General features: G+C 32.7%; 2 protein-coding genes across 9 annotated transcripts; one reads left to right on the forward strand and one right to left on the reverse strand.

Moving 5' to 3' along the window:
* Nucleotides 1–220: 220 nt before the first annotated feature.
* LOC108338981 (uridine 5'-monophosphate synthase) lies at nucleotides 221–4,937 on the reverse strand. Of its 7 annotated transcripts, none has more exons than XM_017576082.2 (7): nucleotides 4,791–4,937; nucleotides 2,547–3,366; nucleotides 2,215–2,298; nucleotides 1,899–1,981; nucleotides 1,736–1,823; nucleotides 1,401–1,655; nucleotides 221–717 (listed from the first exon to the last, which is right to left on the reverse strand). In XM_017576082.2, exons 2-7 carry the CDS (start codon nucleotides 3,312–3,314, stop codon nucleotides 589–591), a joined length of 1,407 nt encoding a protein of 468 aa, XP_017431571.1. In that variant the 5' UTR covers nucleotides 3,315–3,366; nucleotides 4,791–4,937; the 3' UTR covers nucleotides 221–588. The 7 variants fall into 7 exon arrangements, with proteins under 7 accessions (XP_017431571.1, XP_017431570.1, XP_017431573.1 ...); XM_017576081.2 differs by having other exon boundaries at nucleotides 4,651–4,932; XM_017576084.2 differs by having other exon boundaries at nucleotides 4,828–4,931.
* Nucleotides 4,938–5,804: 867 nt separating this feature from the next.
* LOC108339872 (probable ADP-ribosylation factor GTPase-activating protein AGD11) lies at nucleotides 5,805–11,482 on the forward strand. Of its 2 annotated transcripts, XM_017577093.2 has the most exons (10): nucleotides 5,805–6,039; nucleotides 6,133–6,194; nucleotides 6,362–6,481; nucleotides 7,501–7,585; nucleotides 7,925–8,000; nucleotides 8,225–8,388; nucleotides 8,487–8,721; nucleotides 9,452–9,568; nucleotides 9,655–9,750; nucleotides 10,946–11,482. In XM_017577093.2, exons 3-10 carry the CDS (start codon nucleotides 6,439–6,441, stop codon nucleotides 11,225–11,227), a joined length of 1,098 nt encoding a protein of 365 aa, XP_017432582.1. In that variant the 5' UTR covers nucleotides 5,805–6,039; nucleotides 6,133–6,194; nucleotides 6,362–6,438; the 3' UTR covers nucleotides 11,228–11,482. The 2 variants fall into 2 exon arrangements, with proteins under 2 accessions (XP_017432582.1, XP_017432583.1); XM_017577094.2 differs by lacking the exons at nucleotides 9,452–9,568; nucleotides 9,655–9,750.
* Nucleotides 11,483–13,324: the final 1,842 nt, after the last annotated feature.

The raw sequence follows: 13,324 nt of genomic DNA on the forward strand, positions 1-13,324 counted from the left end.
TTGGTGTGTAGTTATTTACAAAATGATTAATCGATGGCACAGTGCTTGAGTATGAAGACAAAATTAATAATCCAATCTTGCATTCGACTTAAATATATCATCATAGTTTTGGTAGGCTTGCTGCATCAAATTGAATAATGGTTTCGTCAAACCCCTAATAATCTTATTCCACAAGTTCAACATTAGTTTGGTCCCATTAAAGAAGAAAAAGATGTACAAAATTAAGGTGAAATGCAGTATTCAACCCATTACAATAATCCATGAGATTACAATGAACGGTAGACATTAGTTCGGTCCCATTAAAGAATAAAAAGATGTGAAAAATTAATGTGAAATGAAGTATTTCCAACCTATTACATGCTGAGGAAAATCATAAAATGAAGCACTTCAGGCAAAGATCAGCAGAACAACAAATACTTTTTTCTAGCCAAAAATGGGGACGGGGAAGAAAATTAAACTCCAGTGCTGCATTCAGCTTTGGAAGTTACCTATATACTATGGTGAAATGAAATATATCCTATGAACAAGTAGGACTCTTCTTCCTAACTATGCACTTGGCATCATCCAATTAGTCTGAGAATACAGGCTTCAGCTGCACTTGGTCAAATATGCATTCCATCCTTGAAGACGATATTCACGAGCTGCATGACTCGGATTTTTGGCCTTGATGATGCCACGACCCACTATGATAATGTCACTACCTCTTTCATAGATAACCTGGAAAAAACCATTTGGTTATCAAGAAGCAATAAGCTCAAATGAAAGAAGAGTATGCAACTATGAAGCACTGACTCCCACATGGCAATCAAATGACCTGTAGACACATATCTTTACAACACAAAGGAGCATGAGACAATATCAGATCCTCTTAAGTGGAAAAAGAAAACTTGGACACGGTCAAATGTCATGATCTCACCATTTATTCTTTTGAACATCAACTTTAAGTATTGTGTTAATAAAATTTATTGAAGGTCTAAGATATCATGTGGTAAAGTCACTGCAGAGATCCATACCCAAGGAGCAGAAAGAAGTGGAAAGAAATATAGCATTGATGCATTGATGCATTTTCAGCACATGAATATTAAGGGGTTAATGGTTGTCTGTGATGAAGCTGGAGAGACAAATGAGCTTGCCAAGAAGACAATATAGTAAAAACTCTTGTTATCGTATCTGCTTGCAAGAGACAGACTATTCACCCTCCCTCTCCAGTTCCCTATATACTTTTTCTCAACAAAAACTATTCTAAACCAAGGAAAAGAATGAAAGATCAACCATGTTAAAAGTAAAGTACTTTAGGCATGTTATATAACACTTCTCATAAACCATTAACCATTTTTCACCTATCATGTCGTTAACTTATGCAAATGACTGAAAGATACACACTACATGCATACACTTACAGAATATGGCGTGTTATATTGCTGCCCTAAAGCATCACCACCAATCACCATTTGAACTCCAGGCGTTGCATGAATGAAAGAGGGATTTACAGGTGCTCCAGGCCATGATGCTGGATTGACTGAGATGAAGCCAATGACAAAGTCAGAATGATCCTCAGCAATTTTCACTGCAGCAGTGATGTAATCTCCCTTGGCAAGGTTACCACTTGAACTCATTTCAGCAAGCAGCAAAAGACCCCTTCCACGAGGCAAACCCTAAGTATATTCATGAGACATGTTAGGCTAGTATTTTGGTGTGGCTACAGTTAAGATAACGTTAAGACTAGACCATAGACCTTCAACTTCAGCCCTTCTACAATTCCAGGACCAGATATAATGTGAGCATTTACTATGTCAGCCCAATCCAATATATGGAAGATCCCTCTGCAGATATCATATAAGCCATTAAAAGCAGAAACAGAAGAAATAATACTGAAAAGAATCCAAAATAGATCTTACCCTTCATACTGCATGGTCACTGTGTTACCAATATCAGCAAACTTACGATCCTCAAATATTAAGAAGTTATGTTTTTCTGCAATCTTCAACAGAAAAGCAAGCATAAATAGAAACAACTAAACCAGAAGTATACAAGATTCCTGAAAACTCACTAAATGTGATACTCATACATATAAGGTCAAAGTCACGACTTCGGACTCCAATTTCAATAAATATTGACAAATCTACTTCCATCTATAAATCCTGACAAAATGAAGATGCAAAAATTTGTTCTGCACTGCTTAAAAGAAAAAAAGGGGCTTCTTTAGTACTGTACCGAGCGAAGCTTAGAACCAAAATCAGGGGTGAAATCTGGTAAAATATCCACATGTGTCTTCAGCAAGCATATCTCAGGTCCAACCTGACAGGAAAGAACAGCCAAATTAGTTGAAGTAATTTATTTGTCAGGACTAAACTTCTAACCATAAGTTTACTATCTCACTGATGATGACCATAATCCAGAGAACAGGACTCTTATAAGAATTCTCGACCCTTTTTTAAATTAATAACCAACTTTAACATTGTCACTGCTAATTCGAGATCAAACAAAATGCCATGCACTAGTTTAAACATTTTCCCATTTTGGACAATTGCCAAGTTCTTCTTTACCTTGTCAGCGATTTCAAGTAATTCAGCAGCAGTTGCAACATCTGCAGCCAAACACAAATTACTCTCCTTCTCAGCCATTATCTCAAACAACCTCTTTCCTGTCGGATTCTTGGACAATTTAGCCCTTTCCAATAATGGAAAGGCATTGAACTTAGTTCTTGTTGCCAAAGCAACAATCTTTTGATTCTCTTCTAAGAATCTCATAACAACCTCTAGCATCTGCTCATTAAGCTTTCCTTTTTCATTCAAAATTTTCACCATTTCAGTCAACTTTAGAATTGCATGCAGCTTGATTCCGTTATTCTCAAGATTCTCTTTCCCGCCTTGCTCTCTATCAATCAAAACAACAGCATCACTGACCTTCAACCCTGCAGAACGCAGTGGGGCAGCAGTTTCCAAAATTGAAGTGCCACTTGTAACTAGATCCTCAATTATCAAGCAACTTTGACCTTGCTTGAAATCACCTTCAATGGCTTTAGAAGTACCATAATCTTTTACTTCCTTGCGGCGCATGACCATGGGGATGTTCTGAGTAGCGGAGACACAGGTGGCAAAGGGAAGAGCAGTGTAAGGGACACCACAGACAAGGTCAAATGAAGTGGAAGAGACAGAAGAAATGAGGGTTTGAGAAACATTCCGGAGGACAGAAGGGTAAGATATAACAAGGCGGAGGTCTATGTAGATTGGTGAGGATATGCCAGATTTCAGCTTGAAATTACCAAATTTCACAGCTGATATTTCATGAAGTTGAAGAATTAGAGACTCCATTTTTCTCCTTTCTCAGTGTACTTCAAGGTTTGTTTTAGACCTTAGGGATAACCTGCGGAATTCAGTAATCAACATCTTAAATTAATTCTTTTTATAGACATACTCGAGTACATGATCAGAATCGTTTATCTTAGCTTAACAGTAGCATATATTTAATCATAATATTCCTTACAGCTCACACATCATAGATTACATCACAGAAGCAGACAATTCTCACACAGCACATAGAAAACAGAATAACTCAAGAACTAAGTTAATTACTTAAAGTGTTAGTGACCAACACAAGGAATTTAGAATGAAACTTTCACAACTAGTGCATGACAACCTTACACTTAAGATGACGAATCTGCATCCATGTCTCGTGCCCTAGACAGACAGAATCTAACCTACCTGATTCACACTCTGCTACGCCTAAGGCGGTAAGAAAGTTTATATGCCCAGTTATTGTGAGGTATAACTTATACATGAACCATATACATCGTATGTACTCTAGAAGCTGCTGTATATATAGAACCTATATATCTCATAATGTGACTATATGAATCATAACAAAGCAGATTACTAGTTACTAAAAAAGCTGCCGAAACCATATCTCAATCAAGACAGAGGGGAAACTATTTCAGTTATCCTTCCCTGGAATCAATTCTAGGCAATAACAGAAGCACACCAGATTTTATAAAACCAAGATTTAAGAAAGATAACATGTAAAAATGTGAATTTTAAACTTAACCTTATAAAAATTAAAGTTTGCATCAACATATATATATATATATATATATATATATATATATATATATATATATATATATATATATATATATATATATATATATATATATATATATATATTCTAAATACTCTAAATTCATCTTGATGTAGAACTTTCCAACATAACCAACTTTTAAAATACACTTGAATTACAAAACAATCAAAAATGAAAAAAAAAAAACAAACAAACAGAAAAAGTCGTATAACATTTCAATCAAATCTAAAAGAAAAAAAAAATCCCTCAATCACTGAGATGCAATTATATTTCTGGTTCCCAAAGTTTCCTTCTTCAAAGGCAATACGCATCTCTTGACAAATATTTGGAGTTGGGTTAGTTACATTATGAAAGACCAAGTCCTTCTCCTAAACCCAATCTCTGTTTGGTTTAACGCAATCAGAAGGAAGCATAATTCCATGGCACCCAAAAAACAAACTCAATTTAAACATCTGCACTATTCGAGAAACAAAATCAATTCAATAAACTGGAAATGCAGCAACCCAGATTCCACAAAACAAAAATTTTATGCAGAATCAATCAAAGACATCCAAAGGGTCAATGTCCTCTAACCCCTTAAAAAAGCTCCTGAAACTTCAATGACCTTATCAACAATAATGATTCAACAAAACCCCAGTGAAATGCTGCAACTCAAAGAACATATGTACAAACAGCAACATTTAAGTCTAATCCTTCAAATGATAGAACCTCACTGAGGAGAGAAATTGACGTGTTTGTGTGTGGTGTTACATTTGGTTTTGGGCTGCACCACTTTCATTGGGTGGGTAGTGTTGTTGCAGATGTTAATACTAGACAATCACAGTACCAAAATGACATAATTTCCAACTTCCATAGTTCAATGATTTATGACGATTTGTTACTACTTATTGGAGATAATTTTTATATTTTGTTTTCAAGTTCGAATTTTTTTTCGTCGGTTTTGCGAGAATAAGATTCGTTATTGATTTGATTCAATTTGCTAACATCCTCAATCTCATCATATAAAGAATCAAACTTTAATCATATATACCAATATATGTTTACTATGTATGTTTATTTTGAATGACCAATAAAAAAATCACATGCATAAATTAATTTTTTTTTTATTTTTAAGTGAAATTGATAATTATAATTAGTTTTATAATATTATTTCATGTTAGTGTCTAAATGTGAATGTTTTTATATATAATATTGTATAATTATTTTATTAAACAAAATCTCTATAATTTATATTTATGTATTTTAATGATTACTCTCTTGATATTAAAAATTTTATAATAAAGAAACCTCTAAACAAAAACAAATATAATTTGATTGAGCCACTTTGATATTAATATTTAAAAAAAAATAGATTAATGTGATGGTTGATTTAACTTTAGTTTTCTCAATAACTGATTATTGGTATCAATTCAACATATCCATGTATGTTTTTTCTAATAATTCTTTTATCAAATAAAAAGAATAAGTACATATAATATATATATATATATATATATATATATATATATATAATTTTAAAATATAATTACAAGTAAAATAGAAATATGAAATTTTTATCTTGCAGTATTATAAATGAAGATAGACAACATGTCATATTCATGTTCTGTAGTGGTGTGTGAAAAAAGTTAATTATATGTTAATTTATAGAAAAGAACAAAAAAGAAGCTTCGTTACCTAGTATCTATAGGAAATTCCATGTCATATTCCTAAAGAATTTACATATTTGTCAAGAATTATAGAGTTTGTTACAAAAGAAAGATAATTCTGATCTGTCTTGTTTCCCCTGAAATCTTTGATTTGTTGCAACCCCAAAAACTATCACATTTGGCTGGCAAATTGAGTTTTCAAGTTTTTATCTTTTCCTCTTCAATGCACATTTCTCAAAGTTTCGAGCTTTCACCTTCAATAGTCGTCAAAAACCAATTTTCTCGAAGACCCTTTTGAACATTTTCAGACTAGAGGGTATGTTATTTCACAAGCCCATTAATTGAATATGAGATATATGTTTGATTTAGCCATTTGTTTTTGAACCCATTCTGGTTTGTTGCAATGCAGGAATCGTTGTTGCCTTCTTCTTAGTGCTGAAAATTTAAGAGCAGAAAGATACATTCTGATATGTAAGAATTTATATTCAAAATAGCTGTTTCTTTCTATTCCCTAAATGGCTATGCCATTGCAATTTGCAATCTCTTTGCCACCATTTATGTTTATTCATTTGGGTTTGCAAATGGCATGTTGAACCTGATCAGATGTAATATATGTTATGCCATGTATTTGAATGCAGAGAAAAAACTGCCATATGGCTGGTGACAGATTGTAGCACCACATTTTCCTTTGGGTTTCAAATATTGAAGGCCAGATATGTCTGTGCAGGATGAAAATTCTGATACAAAAGAAGTAATATGTAAGAGTTCTTAATCCCTTTTTTCTTCCTCCCCCAGAGAAACACAATAATCAAATGATGGATTTTGTACACCAGAAGAATACATTCATCAGCACCATTGAATCATTTCGTTCAATTTACTCATTCCCCCGTGTTGGGAAAAATCTTTTACAACGAACCACATGTTGAATCATTCTGATTTTCTGAGGATATAGTAGATACTTATGATGTTAAGATTTGTCCATGTCTTTACACCTAAATAAAGCATGGAGACAGGTCTTTATTCAAAGCATATCTGCTTGCAACCAAACATAAGATACTAGGTGGTTTTGAAGACTTCTTTTTTATGACTTGTAAACATAGCTCGGTCAGGTTAACACAATAAGATGTTAAGTAGTCTTAGCACTCATTGGTGATTAGATATAATATGATACAAGGATTTAGAGAATAATGATAAGATAAGGACAGGCTAAACATTAGCTAATGATGATAGTGACAATGATGACAATAATAAAAGAGAAGTGATAGCGATAATGATGTTGATGATGGTGGTGATAATGACAATAATAATAATGAGATGATGGTAGTGGTGACAATGACTTAGAGAATGATAAGTTTTTCTTATATTGGTTCGTCTTGACCATCGAGACTAGTCCATCCTTAAAAACTTCCAAGTTTCATTAGGATCAAACCTTGCAACAAGTGATTTTGATGTTTCTGTTGGATTGAGTGAAAGATTTCTGAGTTGCTAACAAATGCATATAGTGAATTACATAATTGCAGAATTTCTGACAATAGAATGCAGAATCATGAATTACTTAATATGATCAGAGAATTTCTGACAAAAGATGATTAATGATCCTAGACTGGTGATTTTATTAACACTTAAAGAAGATTATTTGTATGTGCAGTATTTATAAATAGTTTGTCATATCAGCAGGGTTCAACTTAAATTAATGATACTTAACCCCCCATGCCTCTTTACTTGATTAGTTCAGCTTATATCTTATTCCTCTTCATTATAATTTACCAATTACTAGGTCCCCAGAGAAGGCTAACAAATCTGATGCATCATGGTGGGAACAAGTTCTGCGCTGATTGCGGAACTCCAGAGCCAAAATGGGTGTAAGTATTTGCCTGAATTTTCATAGGAATGTAGTTTCCTGGATTTTTTTTTTCTCAGTTTTATTTAACAGTCATAGATCTTGAACTGAATGTTGCTTCAGTGTCTTTCCAATAAAAACAAGAATTGTGCACCAATCAGAAATATAGTGGATTTGCAGAACTATTTGAAATGAATAGGCTCAAAATATTAGAACATATGTACCAAATGATTTGGAGCTTATAAGCTTTGACAATGCAATGATGTATTCATAGTTCAGTGAAAAGTTAGTCATATCATAAAATTATTAGCTCATTACACTATTCGTACTTGTTTTGTGTGATGAATTTGTTAAACATCAGATCTTCGAGTCTTGGAGTATTTATTTGCATCAAGTGTTCTGGCATACACAGAAGTCTAGGAGTCCACATATCAAAGGTATGTTTCCAACAAAGCTTTTAAAATAACTTCTCAGTAACAGTCATATTCATTTATCTTTGAGGTTGGGATTCACAATGAATATAACATGCATACATAGTTATGTTAAAATTGCATATTCACTATTTGCAGCTCTCTTAGAAACATGGGAGGGGTGTTCCATTGTGCGTGCATAGCTGCAACACTGCAAAATGAAATTCTAACATTGTTTGAAGCTGTTATAGGTTCTATCATTGAAGCTAGATGAATGGACAGATGAACAAGTTGATGCATTAGCAAAATTAGGAGGAAATACACTATTAAACAAGAAGTATGAAGCTTGCCTCCCAAGTAACATGAGAAAACCAAAACCACATTCTTCCATTGAAGAGCGCTCTGAATATATTCGGTAACTGGAGTGAAGCCAAATTTTTCTTTTTTTCTTCGTTTTTTTGATGAATTACACTATTCTTATTCAGAAATGGCTTATTTGATTTTCCTTTTCAGGAGAAAATATGAGTTCCAACAGTTTATGGGGTGTGATGACAATGTGGCAGGCCCCATTATCCCATCTCAAGGAAGAAGTGTATCACTTGCTCAGTGCAGCTCTTCATACTATCATGCTCTTATGGACAAAAAACCATCTGAAAGATTTCCAGGCAAAACTCGAATTGGGAATGCATTCCGAAATAGTTGGGGAAGAAAAGATTCTGAGCACAAGTCAAAGAAAAGTACCTCATTGGTAACCTTTCCTTTGACTAATGCTAGTTCTATCAGCCATCTCTTAAATGAACATAAAAAATTACTTTTTGAGCCAGTTGATGCGACATAGTGTGCCACACATACTAAATTTTTATGTTGCTTTTTGCTCCCCATGCTCCAATTCTAGTCAAAAGGTGGGAGGAATGAGTTTCATGCTCTATATTCTGGAAAATATTTATAATCCAGCAGGGTCTTTGCCTTTTTATTATTCATACAAATTTCTTGAGTATGAAATTTGTTATGTTTATGAAGAAAAATGAAGAGAAAAATGGTGAGGAACAGGGATAACTCACCATCTATCATTTTCACTGTAGTAAGAACACATGAAAAAGAAAGAAGAAAGACAAATTGAATGGCGATATGCTTTGTTGAAAAGAAGAATCTAAATATGCTTGTATTATTATTTTCTATGAGAGGAAAAAATTGTTCTGATAAAACACTATATTTCTCTAAAATTATGTTTGTTAGTCTGTCATATGATAAAAAGTATACCCTATACAAGAATCAGTTTTTGGGAACTACAACATTGGGTTTTAACACATATTTACCTTATGTGCTCTTAACTTCAGAACCATATCAACAAGTATATCAGAATAAAAGAATTATTAAAATGTGAAGCATACTTTTCTGTCTCTTGTTCTGAATAGAGAAATGTTGGAACTTCTTTTTTTCTAAATACTTAATCTTGTTGCTCCCATTTACTGTTATAGGCAGGTATGGTTGAATTTGTTGGGTTGATTAAGGTTAATGTTGTTAGAGGCACTCACCTAGCTGTTCGAGACGTAATGACTAGTGACCCTTATGTCATCCTTTCTTTGGGACACCAAGTGAGCATCTTTATCTGTGAGCTAGTTTAAAATATAGATGGAAAGGAGAAAAAATTGTGAAATACTTGTTATATTTGTTGTTGCAGTCAGTAAAAACACGAGTCATAAAGAACAATTTAAATCCAGTGTGGAATGAAAGTCTAATGCTTTCAATTCCAGAGAACATTCCTCCTCTAAAAGTGGTAAGTTCGTTCATTTTCTCACTTTCTGCTAATCATAAATGGTTGCTATTTGTGTTTGTGCTCTTGTACCGTAATCATATTTGTACTAGTGAAACAGTAACAATCTCATGAATGTGCAGAATATATTTTGAGACTTCATATACAATTATTTTAGTAACTGATCAATTTAATTCCTGCAACACTAATATTCATTCTTTCTCATTTCCCCCTAAACTTGGAACATGGCTTCACAAGATTACTGTAAGATTAAATATCTTTTTAGTCATTAAACTTTGATGCGAAATTGAAATTCATCCTTATTATAAACTTTAATATAATTTGGTTTCTAAACTTAAAAAATGAATAAATGTAGTCCTACTAATCTAAATACATTAAATATTTTTGTGTCAAATGCATTTTAGGTTTACATATGAATTGTTTACATGGTTTGATACGTTTCAGCTTAAATGTTTACTTGGAAAGTCATTTAACCGTCCAAAAAGTTAATACCGTTATGTTAAAAAGATTATATTCATTCACTTTTTAAGTTTGAAAACCAAAATATATCAAAATTTGTAATATAAAGGAATTTTTATTTCAAGTCTTAGGAACGTAATCTTATTTCCTGTAATATCTGAAAAGAGGAACAAATGATGAGGAGGGAGATGAAAATGACTGCCTTATAATTCTATACTTGAAACTAATGATTAAGAACCTTATATTACTATGCATTGAACCCTTTTATTAAATCCAGTTTAAATTATTTGCTGCATATCACCTACAAGAATGAACCTATTAAAATTTTGTTAGGCTAATTCACATGAAAAATTAGTCAGATTCTAATGTATGATCAAATTTTGTGTGACTGGGATTCTTCTTTTCTTTCTTTCTTGGTCATATATCCTTTGTTTGAAGTCCGTTATAGGAAAAAAGCTAGTTAAATATTTCTTGGTAATTTTCATTCTTGCTTTTAACAATCTTAAATCAGGGTAACTAAACTTGCACTCATATCATCACACCACTTCCAGTTTTCTCTTTGAAAATTCTGCATATCTTTCTTTTCTCCCCAGAAATGTGCTACTGTTTTCTAGCATTCTACTTATCTTGATGTCATGTCATGTCACCATCGATGCATTACATTTACATAAGAAACCATTGTCGCTTCATTTCTACTTCTGACAATATTTCATGTTGATGTGTTTTATGTATGTGCCAGCTTGTGTATGACAAGGATACATTTTCAACTGATGATTTTATGGGAGAGGCTGAAATAGACATTCAACCTCTAGTTATAGCTGCAAAGGCCTATGAGAAATCAAACATCAACGAATCCATGCAACTTGGTAAATTTGTGGCAAGCAAGGACAACACCCTTGTTAGAGATGGCATCATATCCCTTGATGAAGGCAAGATCAAACAGGAGATCTCAGTGAGACTGCAGAACATTGAGAGAGGTGAACTTGAGCTTGAGCTTGAGTGTGTTCCTCTTACTCAATAGCTGGATAAAAGTTAAGGATGACAACTCATCTTGAAACTGATTTTAGAGCAAAAATCATAGGAGTTTGTATGTGTGTAGATTCTCCTTTCTTGTTGTACATCATTCCATGACATGGTGGGATTACTTCATTATCAAAGTTTCTGTCTTTACAGAGTTGAATGTGTCTGATTCGTCATCACACACTGAGATAAGACCCTTCTTGGTGTATTAGCATCTTATGAAGTTTCCTTAATTTGCTAATTATTTGTGGTAACATTGACAACTCTTAAAGGCTTTTGTTTTCTGATCTATGCCAAAAAGAAAAAAAAAATTAGGAGGAAATATATTTTTAATTCATAGACTTAATTAGAATTTGTTTTTATTTCAAATTTTAATATACTTTGATTCTCAAACTTTAAAATAAATAAATAATTAACATAATTCCTTTTAATTAACAACATTAATATTTTTGGACTTGTTAAACAACTCTTTTAATAATCAGAGTTAAATTTTGTCAAAACCATCTAAACAATTCAAATATTATCATAAAATATTTAACATTTAAAATAAATTAGTGCAATATCATTTCATCTTTGGTTTTGATTCCAAGAAAAAACTATTAAAAGGTGGTGAAATAAATTGCATTTTAAAAATAATTTTGATTAAATAGTACTTTTATTTTAAACTGTTTAGAAAGCTTATTCCATAAAGATGCAAGATTTTCTGAAATCATAAATCCATAGATTAAAAATTAATTTAAGCACATGTTTGGAAATTATGTTTGAATTATATTTTTGTATAATATTTCCTGAGTGTACGATTTAAAAGTGTCTTAATACATGCTGAAAATATTTTTAGAAAATATAAAAGTTTTAAGAAGTCGTTTTTAAAAATCATGTAAGGATAAAAATGTCATTAACAAAATAATCATTAATATTTTCTTAATTTTAAGAACAGACGAATTCAATAGAAAACAAAATTGTTTATGTAACACCTCAAATTAATATGAATGGGCTATTTCCCCAACTTCACGTTAGATGATAGGATAAATTCATATCTTTCTGTGTATAACTACGGCCAATACTATAAAAATGAACCTCCGTTTGACTTTTCCAACTAATTGTCTTCATTTATATGATTCTAACAATTAGTAGAGATCCTAATGTTCATATATCACAGTAACTTATTCACATAGTTTCCTTCCTTAAGAAAAACTACTCATTCATTCATTCAACACATACAACATTCAGGTATAACTACATAAAACTATCATTTCAAAATCCCTATTAACTCTTCACTAAAAAAAAATGTTGTATATTTGCTTAGCGAGCTAATATACTCGCTCAGCAAGTGGCCTCTAAAAGATTTCTCGCAAAACAACTAGATATCTCTCTTAGTGGATCAATCATTGGAACAAAATGCAGAAAAATGTGCCCAGCAAAAAGTAGCTCGTTCAACAACCCAAACTGATGACATACTCCTAACCATGGCCTAAGCATATTCAAGAAGAGTTAGTGTCATATAGACAAGGTGAAGCAAAAATCTTTCTCTTAGGTCATCATGGAGGTTGAAGAGTAGTGTAGGTTTCTTTAGGCCATGTAATTCGGTCAAGTAGTATAAGTTTGTTTAAGGCTTGTATTAAGGCCTAATTAGTGTAGGATTTTTCCTTAAGCTAGACATCCAAACCATGTGGAAAGTATGTGTCATGCTTCCATTGAAAAGGATTTGGCTTTAGTAGTGGCTACATGACACTTATTGGAAAGGATTTGTGGACACTTGTCTACTCCTTAGAGGGCCACCATTTTCAGCCAAGGATTGCTTGGTAGTGGTTACATGCAAAGTTTTGGTTTTTAGGGTTTTTAGGAGACACTTTTAGCCTATAAATAGATGTGTATCCTCTCATATAATCACCTTTGGTTTATATTAGTGTTATGTTGTCTATTTATGGTCATACTACTCTCCTTAAGATCAAGACTAGAACAACTTATGAAACCCCTCTAGTCACCTTCCTCTTTGAGTTGACCTAACCTCTCTTAGAGCCTTTAAACACCTCACTACCAACACACAACCACCATAGGTCGTGAGCTTCTCACCTCTATCCAACACACAAAATTTTGC

Source organism: Vigna angularis, chromosome 5, assembly GCF_016808095.1.
Source record: "Vigna angularis cultivar LongXiaoDou No.4 chromosome 5, ASM1680809v1, whole genome shotgun sequence".
Classification (NCBI taxonomy): Eukaryota; Viridiplantae; Streptophyta; class Magnoliopsida; order Fabales; family Fabaceae; genus Vigna; species Vigna angularis.

What these genes read in the sequence shown, in the direction of transcription:
- LOC108338981 (XM_017576082.2), bottom strand. Translation starts at nt 3,314, where the DNA reads ATGGAGTCTCTAATTCTTCAACTTCATGAAATATCAGCTGTGAAATTT. An exon ending in GTGACCATGCAGTATGAAGG is followed by an intron (nt 1,824 to 1,898) that starts GTAAGATCTATT and finishes TGATATCTGCAG; the next exon opens with AGGGATCTTCCATATATTGG. An exon ending in TAGAAGGGCTGAAGTTGAAG is followed by an intron (nt 1,656 to 1,735) that starts GTCTATGGTCTA and finishes GAATATACTTAG; the next exon opens with GGTTTGCCTCGTGGAAGGGG.
- LOC108339872 (XM_017577093.2), top strand. Translation starts at nt 6,439, where the DNA reads ATGTCTGTGCAGGATGAAAATTCTGATACAAAAGAAGTAATAT. An exon ending in TCCTTTCTTTGGGACACCAA is followed by an intron (nt 9,569 to 9,654) that starts GTGAGCATCTTT and finishes TTGTTGTTGCAG; the next exon opens with TCAGTAAAAACACGAGTCAT. An exon ending in ACATTCCTCCTCTAAAAGTG is followed by an intron (nt 9,751 to 10,945) that starts GTAAGTTCGTTC and finishes TGTATGTGCCAG; the next exon opens with CTTGTGTATGACAAGGATAC.